The sequence below is a fragment of the Nerophis lumbriciformis genome, linkage group LG05 (assembly GCF_033978685.3).
Source record: "Nerophis lumbriciformis linkage group LG05, RoL_Nlum_v2.1, whole genome shotgun sequence".
NCBI lineage: Eukaryota > Metazoa > Chordata > Actinopteri > Syngnathiformes > Syngnathidae > Nerophis > Nerophis lumbriciformis.
The window spans coordinates 13277161-13290557 of record NC_084552.2 but is presented as its reverse complement, the minus strand read 5'-3'; the positions used below and the strand labels follow the sequence as shown (position 1 = coordinate 13290557).

Genomic DNA, 13397 nt, shown 5'->3' with positions numbered 1-13397 from the left:
AGATGTCATCATTGTTTGAGTATGAAAAAGCCATGATTTTTAGGTTTAATCGAGTACAATTAGTAAAAACGCTAGCATAAAAACATTAGAATGCTAGAACACATACAATTAGCAATAATGCTAGCATAAAAACATTAGCATGCTAATACAGGAGAAGTTAGCATACTTTAAACATAAAAACATTAGCACGCTAAAACAAATACAATTGGCAAAAATGCTAGTATAAAAACATTGGCATACCTAACGTTAACATGCTAATATAGGAGAAGTTAGCATACTTTAAACATACAAAATTAACTAAAATGCTAGCATAAAAACATCACGCTAAAACAAATACAATTAGCAAAAATGCTAGTATTAAAACATTAGCATACCTAACGTTAACATGCTAATATAGGAGAAGTTAGCATACTTTAAACATGCAAAATTAACAAAAAGGTAGCCTAAAAACATTAGCACGCTGAAACAAATAACATTTGCAAAAATTCTAGTTTAAAAACATTAGCATACCTAACGCTAACATGCTAATATAGGCGACGTTAGCATACTTTAAGCATACAAAATCATCTAAAATGCTAGCCTAAAAACATTAGTACGCTAAAACAAATAAAATTAGCATACTTTAAGCATACAAAATCATCTAAAATGCTAAAATGCAAACATTAGTATGCTAAAACAAATACAATTAGCAAAAATGCTAGTATTAAAACATTAGTATACCTAACGTCAACATGCTAATATAGGAGAAGTTAGCATACTTTAAACATACAAAGGTAACTAAAATGCTAGCCGAAAAACATTATCATGCTAAAACAAATACAATTAGCAAAAATGCTAGTTTAAAAACATTAGTATACCTAACGTTAACATGCTAATATAGGAGAATTTAGCATACTTTAAACATACAAAATTAACCAAAATGCTAGCCTAAAAACATTAGTACGCTAAAACAAATAAAATTAGCAAAAATGCTAGTTTAAAAACATTAGCATACCTAATGCTAACATACTAATATAGGAGTTGTTAGCATACTTTAAACATACACAATTAACTAAAAGGTAGCCTAAAAACATTAGCACGCTAAAACAAATAAAATTAGCAAAAATGCTAGTTTAAAAACATTAGCATACCTAACGCAAACATGCTAATATAGGAGAAGATAGCATACTTTAAACATACACAATCATCTAAAATGCTAGCCTACAAACATTAGCATGCTAAAACAAATACCATCAGCATGTATGAACATTTAGACGTGGCAACACCCATACTTACTTGGCTTCTCTTCACTGCCAGCTCTTCCTCCTCGTCCTCCCTCCTCCTTTTCCTCCCGTCCCCGGGCAACCGGGGGCCCTCCGCGGGCCCCTCTGCCGGGCTCCTGGGGGGGGGCTTGTACAGCATGACCACAGAGGGCTGGGCCATGTACGCCAGGCAGGGGGGCGACGAGGAGAGGGTGAAGAGCTGCTCGGGGTGCACCAGCAGGGTGGAGGAGGGTGGCGCCAACGCGCTGCTGGCACTGCAGGCGGGAGAGAAAATGTTGAAAATATTTTTAAAAAAGGATTTAAAAAAAAGTCAGTGTACAAACAAAAACATGAAAAATAATCATAAATATTTCAATAAAATAACAATTGACTGAAATATTTAAGAATATATTTTGAAAATAACAGTTACACAATAAAACATGAGAAATAAATAATAAGAATTAAAAATACAGTATTTTAAATAATACATATATATATAATTATTATATATTATAAATAAGATCAGTAAAATAACCATTTACCCACAATTCTAAGATTCTAAAATATGTATATAGTATTAAATATAATAACATTGATTATTTTATTTATAGGCACATTTTTAATTAATTAAAAACATTTTTAATTATTATTATTTTATTTTTTTAACGACGGTAAACAAAGACTTTTTTTTTTAAATGATGTGAATTGGCATCAATGACAAATAATAAAATCTAATAACAATTTAAAAATATTTTAAATAATTCGAAAATAATATTTATACAATATTAAAAATAATAGTAACAATAATACTAATTATTGCTTTATTTATGGGCACATTTTAAGGACCCATGGTCACAATGGGTACAATGCATTTTTAAACATTTTAAATATAATGTGAATTGGCATCAATAAAAGAAATACAAAAAAATATTAAAAATACTTAAAGTCTTTGTACAAAGAAGTTGTACACAAATACAACAAAAATAAAATCTATTACAAAATATTTTAAATAACATCAGTAAAATTACTATTTACCAACATTTTAAGAATATATTTTGAAAATAACATTTACACAATAAGCATACATTTTTTTCCATATTAACACTACCAAATGTCAATAATACAAAACAACCTTTTATTATGTACCCGGTACTTCTTTCTAGGTCATTCAAGTCCTTGTACAATTAGTATACAAATACAACATGAGATACAAATAATAAGAATTAAAAATACAGTATTTTATATCATATATATATATATATATATATATATATATATATATATATATATATATATATTAAATAAGATCAGTAAAATTACCATTTACCCAAAATTTTTAGATTCAAAAATGTATTTTTGAAACATGTATATAGTATTAAATATAATAACATTGATTATTTTATTTATAGGCATATGTTTTATTAATAAAAAAAATAAATTTAAACGACGGTAAACAAAAACAATTTTAAAAAAATGATGTGAACTGGCATCGATGAAAAATAATAAAATCTAATAACAATTTTAAAATGTTTTAAATAATTCGAAAATAATATATATACAGCATTAAAAATAATAGTAATAATAATAATAACTATTATTTTATTTATAGGCACATTTTAAAGACCCATGGTCACAATGGGTACAATACATTTTAAACATTTTAAAGATAATGTGAATTGGCATCAATAAAATAAATACAAAAAATTATTAAAAATACTTAAAGTAATTAAAGTCTTTGTACAAAGAAGTTGTACACAAATACAACATAAAAATAAAATCTAATACAAAATATTTTAAATAACGTCAGTAAAATTACTATTTACCAAGATTATATTTCGATAATAATAGTTGTACAGTATTAAAAAAAAAGTTATAATAATAATACGAATGATTATTTTATTTATAGGCATATTTTAAGGACCCATGGTCACATACTGTACAATCAATTTAAAAAAACAATGACGTAAACAAAAACATAAAAAAAAAAAAATGATGTGAATTGGCATCAATAAAATAAATAATAAAAAATACTTTAAGTAATTTAAGTCTGTACAAAGAAGTTGTACACAAATACAACATGAAAAATAAAATCTAATAATTAAAAAATATTTCAAATATTTCGAAAATAATATTTATACAGTATTAAAAATAATAGTAATAATACTAATACTAATGATTATTTTATTTATAGGCACATTTTAAAGACCCATGGTCACAATGGATACAATCAATTTGAAACATTTTAAAAACAATGACGGTAAACAAAAACATTTTAAAAATGATGTGAATTGGCATCAATAAAATAAAAAATAAAAAATACTTTAAGTAATTAAAGTCTTTGTACAAGCAAGTTGTACACAAATACAACATGAAAAATAAAATGTAATAATTAAAAAATATTTCAAAGAATTCAAAAATAATATTTATACAGTATTAAAAATTATAGTAATAATAATACTAATTATTATTTTATTTGTAGGCACATTTTAAAGACCCATGGTCACAATGGGTACAATCTATTTGAAACATTTTACAAACAATGACGGTAAACAAAAACATTTTAAAAATGATGTGAATTGGCATCAATAAAATAAAAAATAAAAAATACTTTAAGTAATTAAAGTCTTTGTACAAGCAAGTTGTACACAAATACAACATGACATGAAAAATAAAATCTAATAATTAAAAAATATTTTAAATAATTCGAAAATAATATTTATACACTATCAAAAATAATAACAATAATAATACTAATGATTATTTTATTTATAGGCACATTTTAAAAGACCCAGTACAATGAATTTGAAACATTTTAAAAACAATGACGGTAAACAAAAACATTTTAAAAATGATGTGAATTGGCATCAATAAAATAAATAACAAAAAATATTTTAAGTAATTAAAGTATTTGTACACAAATACAACATGAAAAATAAAATTAAATAACAATTATAAATAAATAAATGGGTTGTACTTGTATAGCGCTTTTCTACCTTCAAGGTACTCAAAGCGCTTTGACACTACTTCCACATTTACCCATTCACACACACATTCACACACTGATGGAGGGAGCTGCCATGCAAGGCGCTAACCAGCACCCATCAGGAGCAAGGAGAAGTGTCTTGCTCAGGACACAACGGACATGACAAGGTTGGTACTAGGTGGGGATTGAACCAGGGACCCTCGGGTTGCGCACGGCCACTCTTTCACTGCGCCACGCCGTCCCAATTATAATATATTTTAAATAACATCAGTAAAATTACCAATTACCCAAATTTTAAGAATTAAGAATATGTTTTGAAAATAAAGTAATAGTAATAATACTAATGATTATTTTATTTATAGGCACATTTTAAGGACCCATGGTCACAATGGGTATGATAAATTTGAAATATTTTAAAAACAATGACCGTAAACAAAAACATTTTAAAAATATTGTGAATTGGCATCAATAAAATAAATAATAAAAAATACTTTAAGTAATTAAAGTCTTTGTACAAGCAAGTTGTACTTAAATACAACATGAAAAATAAAATGTAATAATTAAAAAATATTTTAAATAATTCGAAAATAATATTTATACAGTATTAAAAATTATAGTAATTTATAATATACATTATAAAACATACTTTTATGTAATTAAAGTCTTTGTACAAAGAAGTTGTACACAAATACAATACGAAAAATAAATTAAAATAACATTTACAAAATATTTTAAATAACATCAGTAAAATTACCATGTTTTCAAAATAACTATTAAGTAATAATAATAATACTAAGGATTATTTTATTTATAGACACATTTTAAGGACCTATGGTCACATACAGTATAATCAATTTAAAACATTTTAAAAACACTGACGGTAAACAAAAACATTAAAAACAATTTGTGAATTAGTATCAATTAAATACAAATTATTTTTTAAACCTTTCTTATACCCACTAAAGTGCATCTATTTTGCACTTCTACACCAGTGTGGGAGGCACGGGGAGGAAGGCGGGTAAAGTGTCTTGCCCGAGGGCACGGCGGCAGTGCCTAAGATGGCGCGAGCTGGATTCTTAGCAGGAACTCTCAAGTCTCTCTACCATCTGAGCCACACTGTCCGTTTCACATGTAACAATCATACGCAACTGTGGTGTGAGCAGAACTCACCCTTTGGGGTCGGCGAACGTCAGAGTGGCCTCGTCGGCGCCCGTCCTCCTGGAATAATCCAGCGGCTGATGCCGACATCCTGATGGGAGAGAAGAAGACCATGAGAACCACGCTCTCTCGTGTGTTGAGTGCGATTGCACCGTCACTCGCCTGCTGGCTCCCTGTGCGGGCTGCTGGGGGCAGAGCTGACCCGCCGATGGGCGGCCGCAGACGTGGGCGCGGCGTTGAAGGAGGCGTGGCGAACCATCCTGGCTTTTCTTGGGTCCTGGCCCGCTATTGGCGGGCAGGACGGAAGCGGGGCGAGGTCTGCTGCAGATAATAATACGGATTAGATACTCAGAAAGGTCTTAAATGGCCTCCTTTAATTGGTCTGACGGGCGCACCTGAAGGACTGGCCTTGTTGAAGTGGACCGGCCCCAGCCAGCGAAAAGCCGGCTTCCTGCCTCGCTCCTCTCGCACGTGCACCTTCTGGATGAGGCCCAGGCTGGTCAGCACGTTGGCGATGTCGTACAGGCGGCGCACCTTGGCTGACGAACCACACAGTTTAATTTATTAGACTCGGCACAAACCACAAGGAGGGAGGGCCACTTTCACATTTGGACCCACACGCTACCTGGGAATCCACTGACTGATTGATTGATACTTTTATTAGTAGATTGCACAGTACAGTACATATTCTGTACAATTGACCACTAAATGGTAACACCTGTCGGAGGCAGATATTTACATATATCCGAATTTAAGTGTTAGTTCTTTTTATTTCATAATCATATTACAAAACAGCTAGTGTTTTTCTTCCAATTGTGGTCTTTTGGTTGTCTGCAAAACTGTGTGCTTAACCTTGAGTGAGGAATGTTAGAGAGAGAGATAATGGGCATGTGTTTTGGCTGGAGAGACATGACTGCCAGGGGGGGAGGAAGAGAGACTTAAGAGGGGAGAGGGTTTTGTCGGGGGTGGGGGGGGCAGACCATCTTGGCGGCGCGATTGAATGTTCTATGCTGGACTGGTCTCAATGTGTATGCAAAGCTTTGCAAATATATTACAAAATACCTATTCTGTCTCTGGTGGTTTTTCTACTCAGCTTTAAGTGTCGTAAAGAGCTTGGGAGCGACTTGTGACTTGAATTCCCTGGGAGGAACAACTGGTCCAAAACGCAACACACCCCAATAAGTTTTTCAACTTGTTTAAGTCGGGGTCCACTTAAATTGATTCATGATACATATATATACTATCATCATAATACAGTCATCACACAAGATAATCATCAGAGTATATACATTGAATTAGTCCAATGTTCCCTCTAATTTTTCATGTGTGTGAGCAAACGCAAAAACTCCCTGAGCATTCAGTGGAGCCCATGTGAGCAACATCACACGTGCACACTGTGGCTACACCAGCAGCACACCTGTCCCAAACCTGACTAAATAACAAGTTCAATCTCCATCCATCCATCCATTTTCTACCGCTTGTCCCTTTCGGGGTCGCTGGAGCCTATCTCAGCTGCATTCCTGGACAAGTCGCCATCTCATCGCAGGGCCAACACAGATAGACAGACAACATTCTCTTACTATTATAATCAAATGACAGCAGTCATTTCCATTTCTAATATAAGTGTTTAGGCCCACTTACAATGACAATAACAAAAAATATTGTTTTTCATGAACTGTGTACTTGTATTGTTTGTCTGGGTGGAGGTCCTGCTCTGGAAATAATTTGTACCCCTTTCAGACATTGCATTTAGTTCCCATTAAAACATTCACATGTTGCACAATGAGATATAAGCTGGGGATCATGTGTACATTCCTGCAACTTCCTGTTTGTAAAAAATATATTTTTATTAGTATTTATTTAATATACTAACAGCATTTCATGATTAATATTTATACATTAAGATTCCTAATAAATGACACTAGAATAAGCACACATTTGATTGGTAAATCATAGTGTAACGACCTGGAATTACACTTTAAGTGTGGTGTTGGAGTTGTCCGGCTTTTTGTGTGGCTGTAAACGCATCACTGGCTAAGTGCCATATGTGCATGTGTTGGCGCAAGTGAGAAAGAGCGAGCGGCTGCTGTTGATATAACAAAGTTGCTTTTGGTCTGGTTTGTACTGCAGAAAATGAACACTTTTGCTAGATATCATTTTTTTTACTAATGTTTTGGTGATGTGTTTATGGCCGACAATAAAGAGTTTTGCTCAATAAAGTGATCGATGGAATTCATGTCCTCAAAGCGTCTCGACAGACGTTACAATATTTGAACAATTATGACGAAAACTGTTTTCTCTGTCGTGTCCGCGTCGTGCCGAAAATTGTTATGCGCTTATTTTTTTTATTTGATTTTGTGCGTGGCATAGATTTGCCGTGCGCAGAGGACGCTTGAGCAGTGCGCAATTGCACAGGCGCACACCTTAGAGGGAACGTTGATCATCAGAGTATATACATTGAATTGTTTACATTATTTACAATCTCTTTACATTATTTACAATCAGCCGAGGTGGGAAATAATGGAATTTTAGATGGGCGATTGTAAAATGGATTGTTAAACATCAATAATTAATATATTTATGGTAAATAAAGTAATGCAGACAGTTGTCAAATGTGTCTGACTGCACCCACCCAGCTCCTTATTTTAGAGCACTTATATTCCCGTTGTGCACACATTTCCTTTAATTTAATAAATGTAATAGGAATTAGTTTAACTGTTTCTTATAACAAGTGCACTGTTTTTCCATATTTTAGAGCACTTATGTTCCCGTTTTGCACACATTTCCTTTAATTGAATAAATGTCTTGGGAATTAATGTAACTGTTTCTTATTACAAGTGCACTGTTTTTACTTGTTTTAGAGCACTTATGTTCCAATTTTGGACACATTTTCTTTAATTTTATAAATGTCATGGGAATTAATTTAACTGTTTCTTATTACAAATGCACTGTTTGTCCTTATTCTAGAGCACTTATGTTCCCGTTTTGCACACACTTCCTTTAATTTAATAAATGTCAAGGAATTAATTTAACTGTTTCTTATTAAACGTGCACTGTTTGTCCTAATTTTAGACCACTTACCTGTATATTCCAGTTTTGCACACATTTCCTTTAATGTAATAAATGTCATGGGAATTATTTTAACTGTTTCTTATTACAAGTGCACTGTTTTTCCTTATTTTAGACCACTTATGTTCACATTTTGCTCACATTTCCTTGAATTGAATAAATGTCACAAGAATTAATTTAACTGTTTCTTATTACAAATGCACTGTTTTTCCTTATTCTAGAGCACACATTTCCTTTAATTGAATACTTACTTACTTATTTTAGGGCACTTATGTTCCCGTTTTGGACACATTTCCTTTAATTTAATAAATGTAATAGGAATTAATTTAACTGTTTCGTATATCAAATGCACTGTTTTTCCTTATTTTAGAGCACTTATGTTCCCATTTTGCACACATTTCCTTTAATTTAATAAATGTACCGGTAATAGGAATTAATTTACCTGTTTCTTATTACAAGTGCACTGTTTTTCCTTATTCAAGAAAACTTATGGTCTCGTTTTGCACACATTTCCTTTAATTTAATAAATGTCATGGGAATTAATGTAACTGTTTCTTAATACAAATGCACTGTTTTTCCTTATTTTAGACCACTTATATTCCAGTTTTGCACACACTTCCTTTAATTTAATAAATGTCAAGGAATTAATTTAACTGTTTCTTATTACACGAGCACTGTTTGTCCTAATTTTAGACCACTTACCTGTATATTCCAGTTTTGCACACATTTCCTTTAATGTAATAAATGTCATGGGAATTATTTTAACTGTTTCTCATTACAAGTGCACTGTTTTTCCATATTTTAGAGCACTTATGTTCCCGTTTTGCACACATTTCCTTTAATTGAATACATGTCTTGGGAATTAACTGTTTCTTATTATAAATGCACTGTTTTTACTTATTTTAGGGCACTTATGTTCCTGTTTTGCATACATTTCCATTAATTTAATAAATGTCTTGGGAATTAATTTACCGTATTTTTCGGACTATAAGTTGCAGTTTTTTACATAGTTTGGCCGGGGGTGCGATTTATACTCCGGAGCGACTTATGTGCGAAATTATTAACACACTACCGTAAAATGTCAAATAATATTATTTAGCTCATTCCCGTAAGAGAATAGACGTACAAGATTTCATGGGATTTAGCGATTAGAATAGGCCAGTATCGGTCAGTATAGCATGTTCTATATGTTATAGTTATTTGAATGACTCTTACCATAATATGTTGCGTTAACATACCAGTTGGTTATTTATGCCTCATATAACGTACACTTATTCAGCCTGTTGTTCACTATTCTTTATTTATTTTAAATTGCCTTTCAAATGTCTATTCTTGGTGTTGGCTTTTATCAAATAAATTTCCCCCCAAAAATGCGACTTATACTCCAGTGCGACTTATATGTGTTTTTCCTTCTTTATTATGCATTTTTGGCCGGTGCGACTTATACTCCGGAGCGACTTGTACTTCGAAAAATACCGTAACTGTTTCTTAATACAGGTGCACTGTTTGTCCTTATTTTAGAGCACTTATATTCCAGTTTTGCACACATTTCCTTTAATTTAATAAATGTCAAAGAATTAATTTAACTGTTTCTTATTACAAGTGCACTGTTTGTCCTAATTTTAGATCACTTATATTCCAGTTTTGCACACATTTCTTTTAATGTAATAAATGTCATGGGAATTATTTTAACTGTTTTTTATAAGTGCACTGTTTTTCCTTATTTTTGAGCACGTATATTCCAGTTTTGCACACATTTCCTTTAATTTAATACTTACTTACTTATTTTAGGGCACTTATGTTTCTGTTTTGGACACATTTCCTTTAATTTAATAAATGTAATAGGAATTCATTTAATCCTTATTTTAGAGCACTCATGTTCCAGTTTTGCACACATTTCCTTTAATTGAATAAATGTCATGAGAATTAATTTAACTGTTTCTTATTACAAGTGCACTGTTTTTCCTTATTTTTGAGCACGTATATTCCAGTTTTGCACACATTTCCTTTAATTTAATACTTACTTACTTATTTTAGGGCACTTATGTTTCTGTTTTGGACACATTTCCTTTAATTTAATAAATGTAATAGGAATTCATTTAACTGTTTCTTATAACAAATGCACTGTTTTTCCATATTTTAGAGCACTTATGTTCCCGTTTTGCACACATTTCCTTTAATTGAATACATGTCTTGGGAATTAATGTAACTGTTTCTTGTCATAAATGCACTGTTTTTACTAGAGATGTCCGATAATATCGGCAGGCCGATATTATCGGCCGATAAATGCTTTAAAATGTAATATCGGAAATTATCGGTATCGTTTTTTATTATTATCGGTATCGTTTTATTTATTTATCTATATTTTTTATTTTTATTAAATCAACATAAAAAACACAAGATACACTTACAATTAGTGCACCAACCCAAAAAAAAAGGGTTGTTTCTTTCTGTTATTAATATTCTGGTTCCTACATTATATATCAATATATATCAATACAGTCTGCAAGGGATACAGTCCGTAAGCACACATGACAGTTAATTTGACTCATTTTTATTCATTACTAGTTTTTATGTAACTGTTTTTATATTGTTTTATTTTCTTTTTTATTCAAGAAAATGTTTTTAATTTATTTATCTTATTTTTTTATTTTTTTAAAAGGACCTTATCTTCACCATACCTGGTTGTCCAAATTAGGCATATTAATGTGTTAATTCCACGACTGTATATATTGGTATCGGTTGATATCGGTATCGGTAATTAAAGAGTTGGACAATATCGGAATATCGGATATCGGCAAAAAGCCATTATCGGACATCCCTAGTTTTTAATTATTTTAGGGCACTTATGTTCCTGTTTTGTATGTAATGAGAATTAATGTTACATTAATGTCCCGTTTTGGACACATTTCCTTTAATTTAATAAATGTAATAGGAATTAATGTAACTGTTTTTTATTACAAGTGCACTGTTTTTACTTATTTTAGGGCACTTTTGTTCCCATTTTGCACACATTTCCATTAATTTAATAAATGTCTTAGGAATTAATTTAACTGTTTCTTGTTACAAGTGCACTGTTTTCCCTTAATTTAGACCACTTATATTCCAGTTTTGTACACATTTTCTTTAATTTAATGAATGTAATAGGAATTAATTTAACTGTTTCTTATTACAAGTGCACTGTTTTTCCTTATTTTAGGGCACTTATGTTCCCGTTTTGTACACATTTCCTTTAATTGAATAAATGTCATGAGAATTAATGTTTCATTAATGTTCCGTTTAAGACACATTTCCTTTAATTTAATAAATGCAATAGGAATTAATTTAACTGTTTCTTTTAACAAATGCACTGTTTTCCCTTATTTTAGACCACTTATATTCCAGTTCTGCACACATTTCCATTAATTTAATAAATGTCTTAGGAATTAATTTAACTGTTTCTTGTTACAAGTGCACTGTTTTCCCTTATTTTAGACCACTTATATTCCAGTTTTGCACACATTTCCTTTAATTTAATAAATGTCAAGGAATTTATTTAACTGTTTCTTATTACAAGTGCACTGTTTTTCCTTATTTTAGGGCACTTATGTTCCCGTTTTGTACACATTTCCTTTAATTGAATAAATGTCATGATAATTAATTTAACTGTTTCTTAGTACAAGTGCACTGTTTTCCCTTATTTTAGACCACTTCTTTTCCAGTTTTGCACACATTTCCTTTAATTTAATAAATGTCAAGGAATTTATTTAACTGTTTCTTTTTACAAGTGCACTGTTTTTCCTTAATTTAGAGCACTTATGTTCCCGTTTTGCACACTATTTCGTATATGTCATGCAAATTAATTGAACTGTATCTTATTACAAATGCCCTGTTTTTAAAAGTTGCAAGTTAAGAATGCTTATTTAGTGAAACCAAAACATTTAAAACTGCTTAAATTTTCACGAATTAAAGATGCATCAATAATCAATATTTAATCAGATCGTGAGGTGGCCTAAGATTCCCACTTCTAGATACCGGTGCTCAACGGTACCAATTTTCACTGCTTTCGATTTTTTCCCCCCCATTTTCAATAATAACATCAATTTTCTTTAATGCGACATTTGAAAAATTAGCTAATTATGATAACTTCTGTCCAATTGTTGTAGCTTGTTTTAATTTCACATTTCTGAGTCGATTTCTTTGGGGACTTTAAAAATTGCAATGTAACCTAGTAACAGTCTGGCTGAATCTGCTCTCAGTGCTGCTGGAGTGACAGCCAAGTGTAAGAGAGAGGGATGTAACAATTTGAAAATGTTATATCACACTGATTATGACCAAAATGATCACAGTTTTCATAATCGCGGTGTTGTTGAACGTGCTTAAAAAGTACTTTTAAAAAAAAATTATTGTACAAACCCCGTCTCCATATGAGTTGGGAAATTGTGTTAGATGTAAATATAAACGGAATGCAATGATTTGCAAATCATTTTCAACCCATATTCAGTTGAATATGCTACAAAGACAACATATTTGATGTTCAAACTGATAAACATTTTTTTTTTTTTTGCAAATAATCATTAACTTTAGAATTTGATGCCAGCAACACGTGACAAAGAAGTTGGGAAAGGTGGCAATAAATACTGATAAAGTTGAGGGATGCTCATCAAACACTTATTTGGAACATCCCACAGGTGAACAGGCAAATTGGGAACAGGTGGGTGCCATGATTGGGTATAAAAGTAGATTCCATGAAATGCTCAGTCATTCACAAACAAGGATGGGGCGAGGGTCACCACTTTGTCAACAAATGCATGAGCAAATTGTTGAACAGTTTAAGAAAAACCTTTCTCAACCAGCCATTGCAAGGAATTTAGGGATTTCACCATCTACGGTCCGTAATATCATCAAAGGGTTCAGAGAATCTGGAGAAATCACTGCACGTAAGCAGCTAAGCCCGTGACCTTCGA

General features: G+C 31.6%; 2 protein-coding genes across 2 annotated transcripts in view; both read right to left on the bottom strand.

The window, feature by feature from the left end:
• The window catches only part of osbpl8 (oxysterol binding protein-like 8), a 1018260-nt gene that overhangs the window by 379125 nt on the left and 625738 nt on the right, over positions 1–13397 (bottom strand). The window lies entirely within an intron of this gene.
• Positions 1–13397, bottom strand: part of e2f7 (E2F transcription factor 7) — a 42010-nt gene that overhangs the window by 6561 nt on the left and 22052 nt on the right. Inside the window, 4 exon segments of the mRNA XM_072913145.1 lie at positions 1276–1516; positions 5395–5543; positions 5546–5703; positions 5778–5921. Of these exon segments, the coding sequence (XP_072769246.1) occupies positions 1276–1516; positions 5395–5543; positions 5546–5703; positions 5778–5921 (692 nt within the window).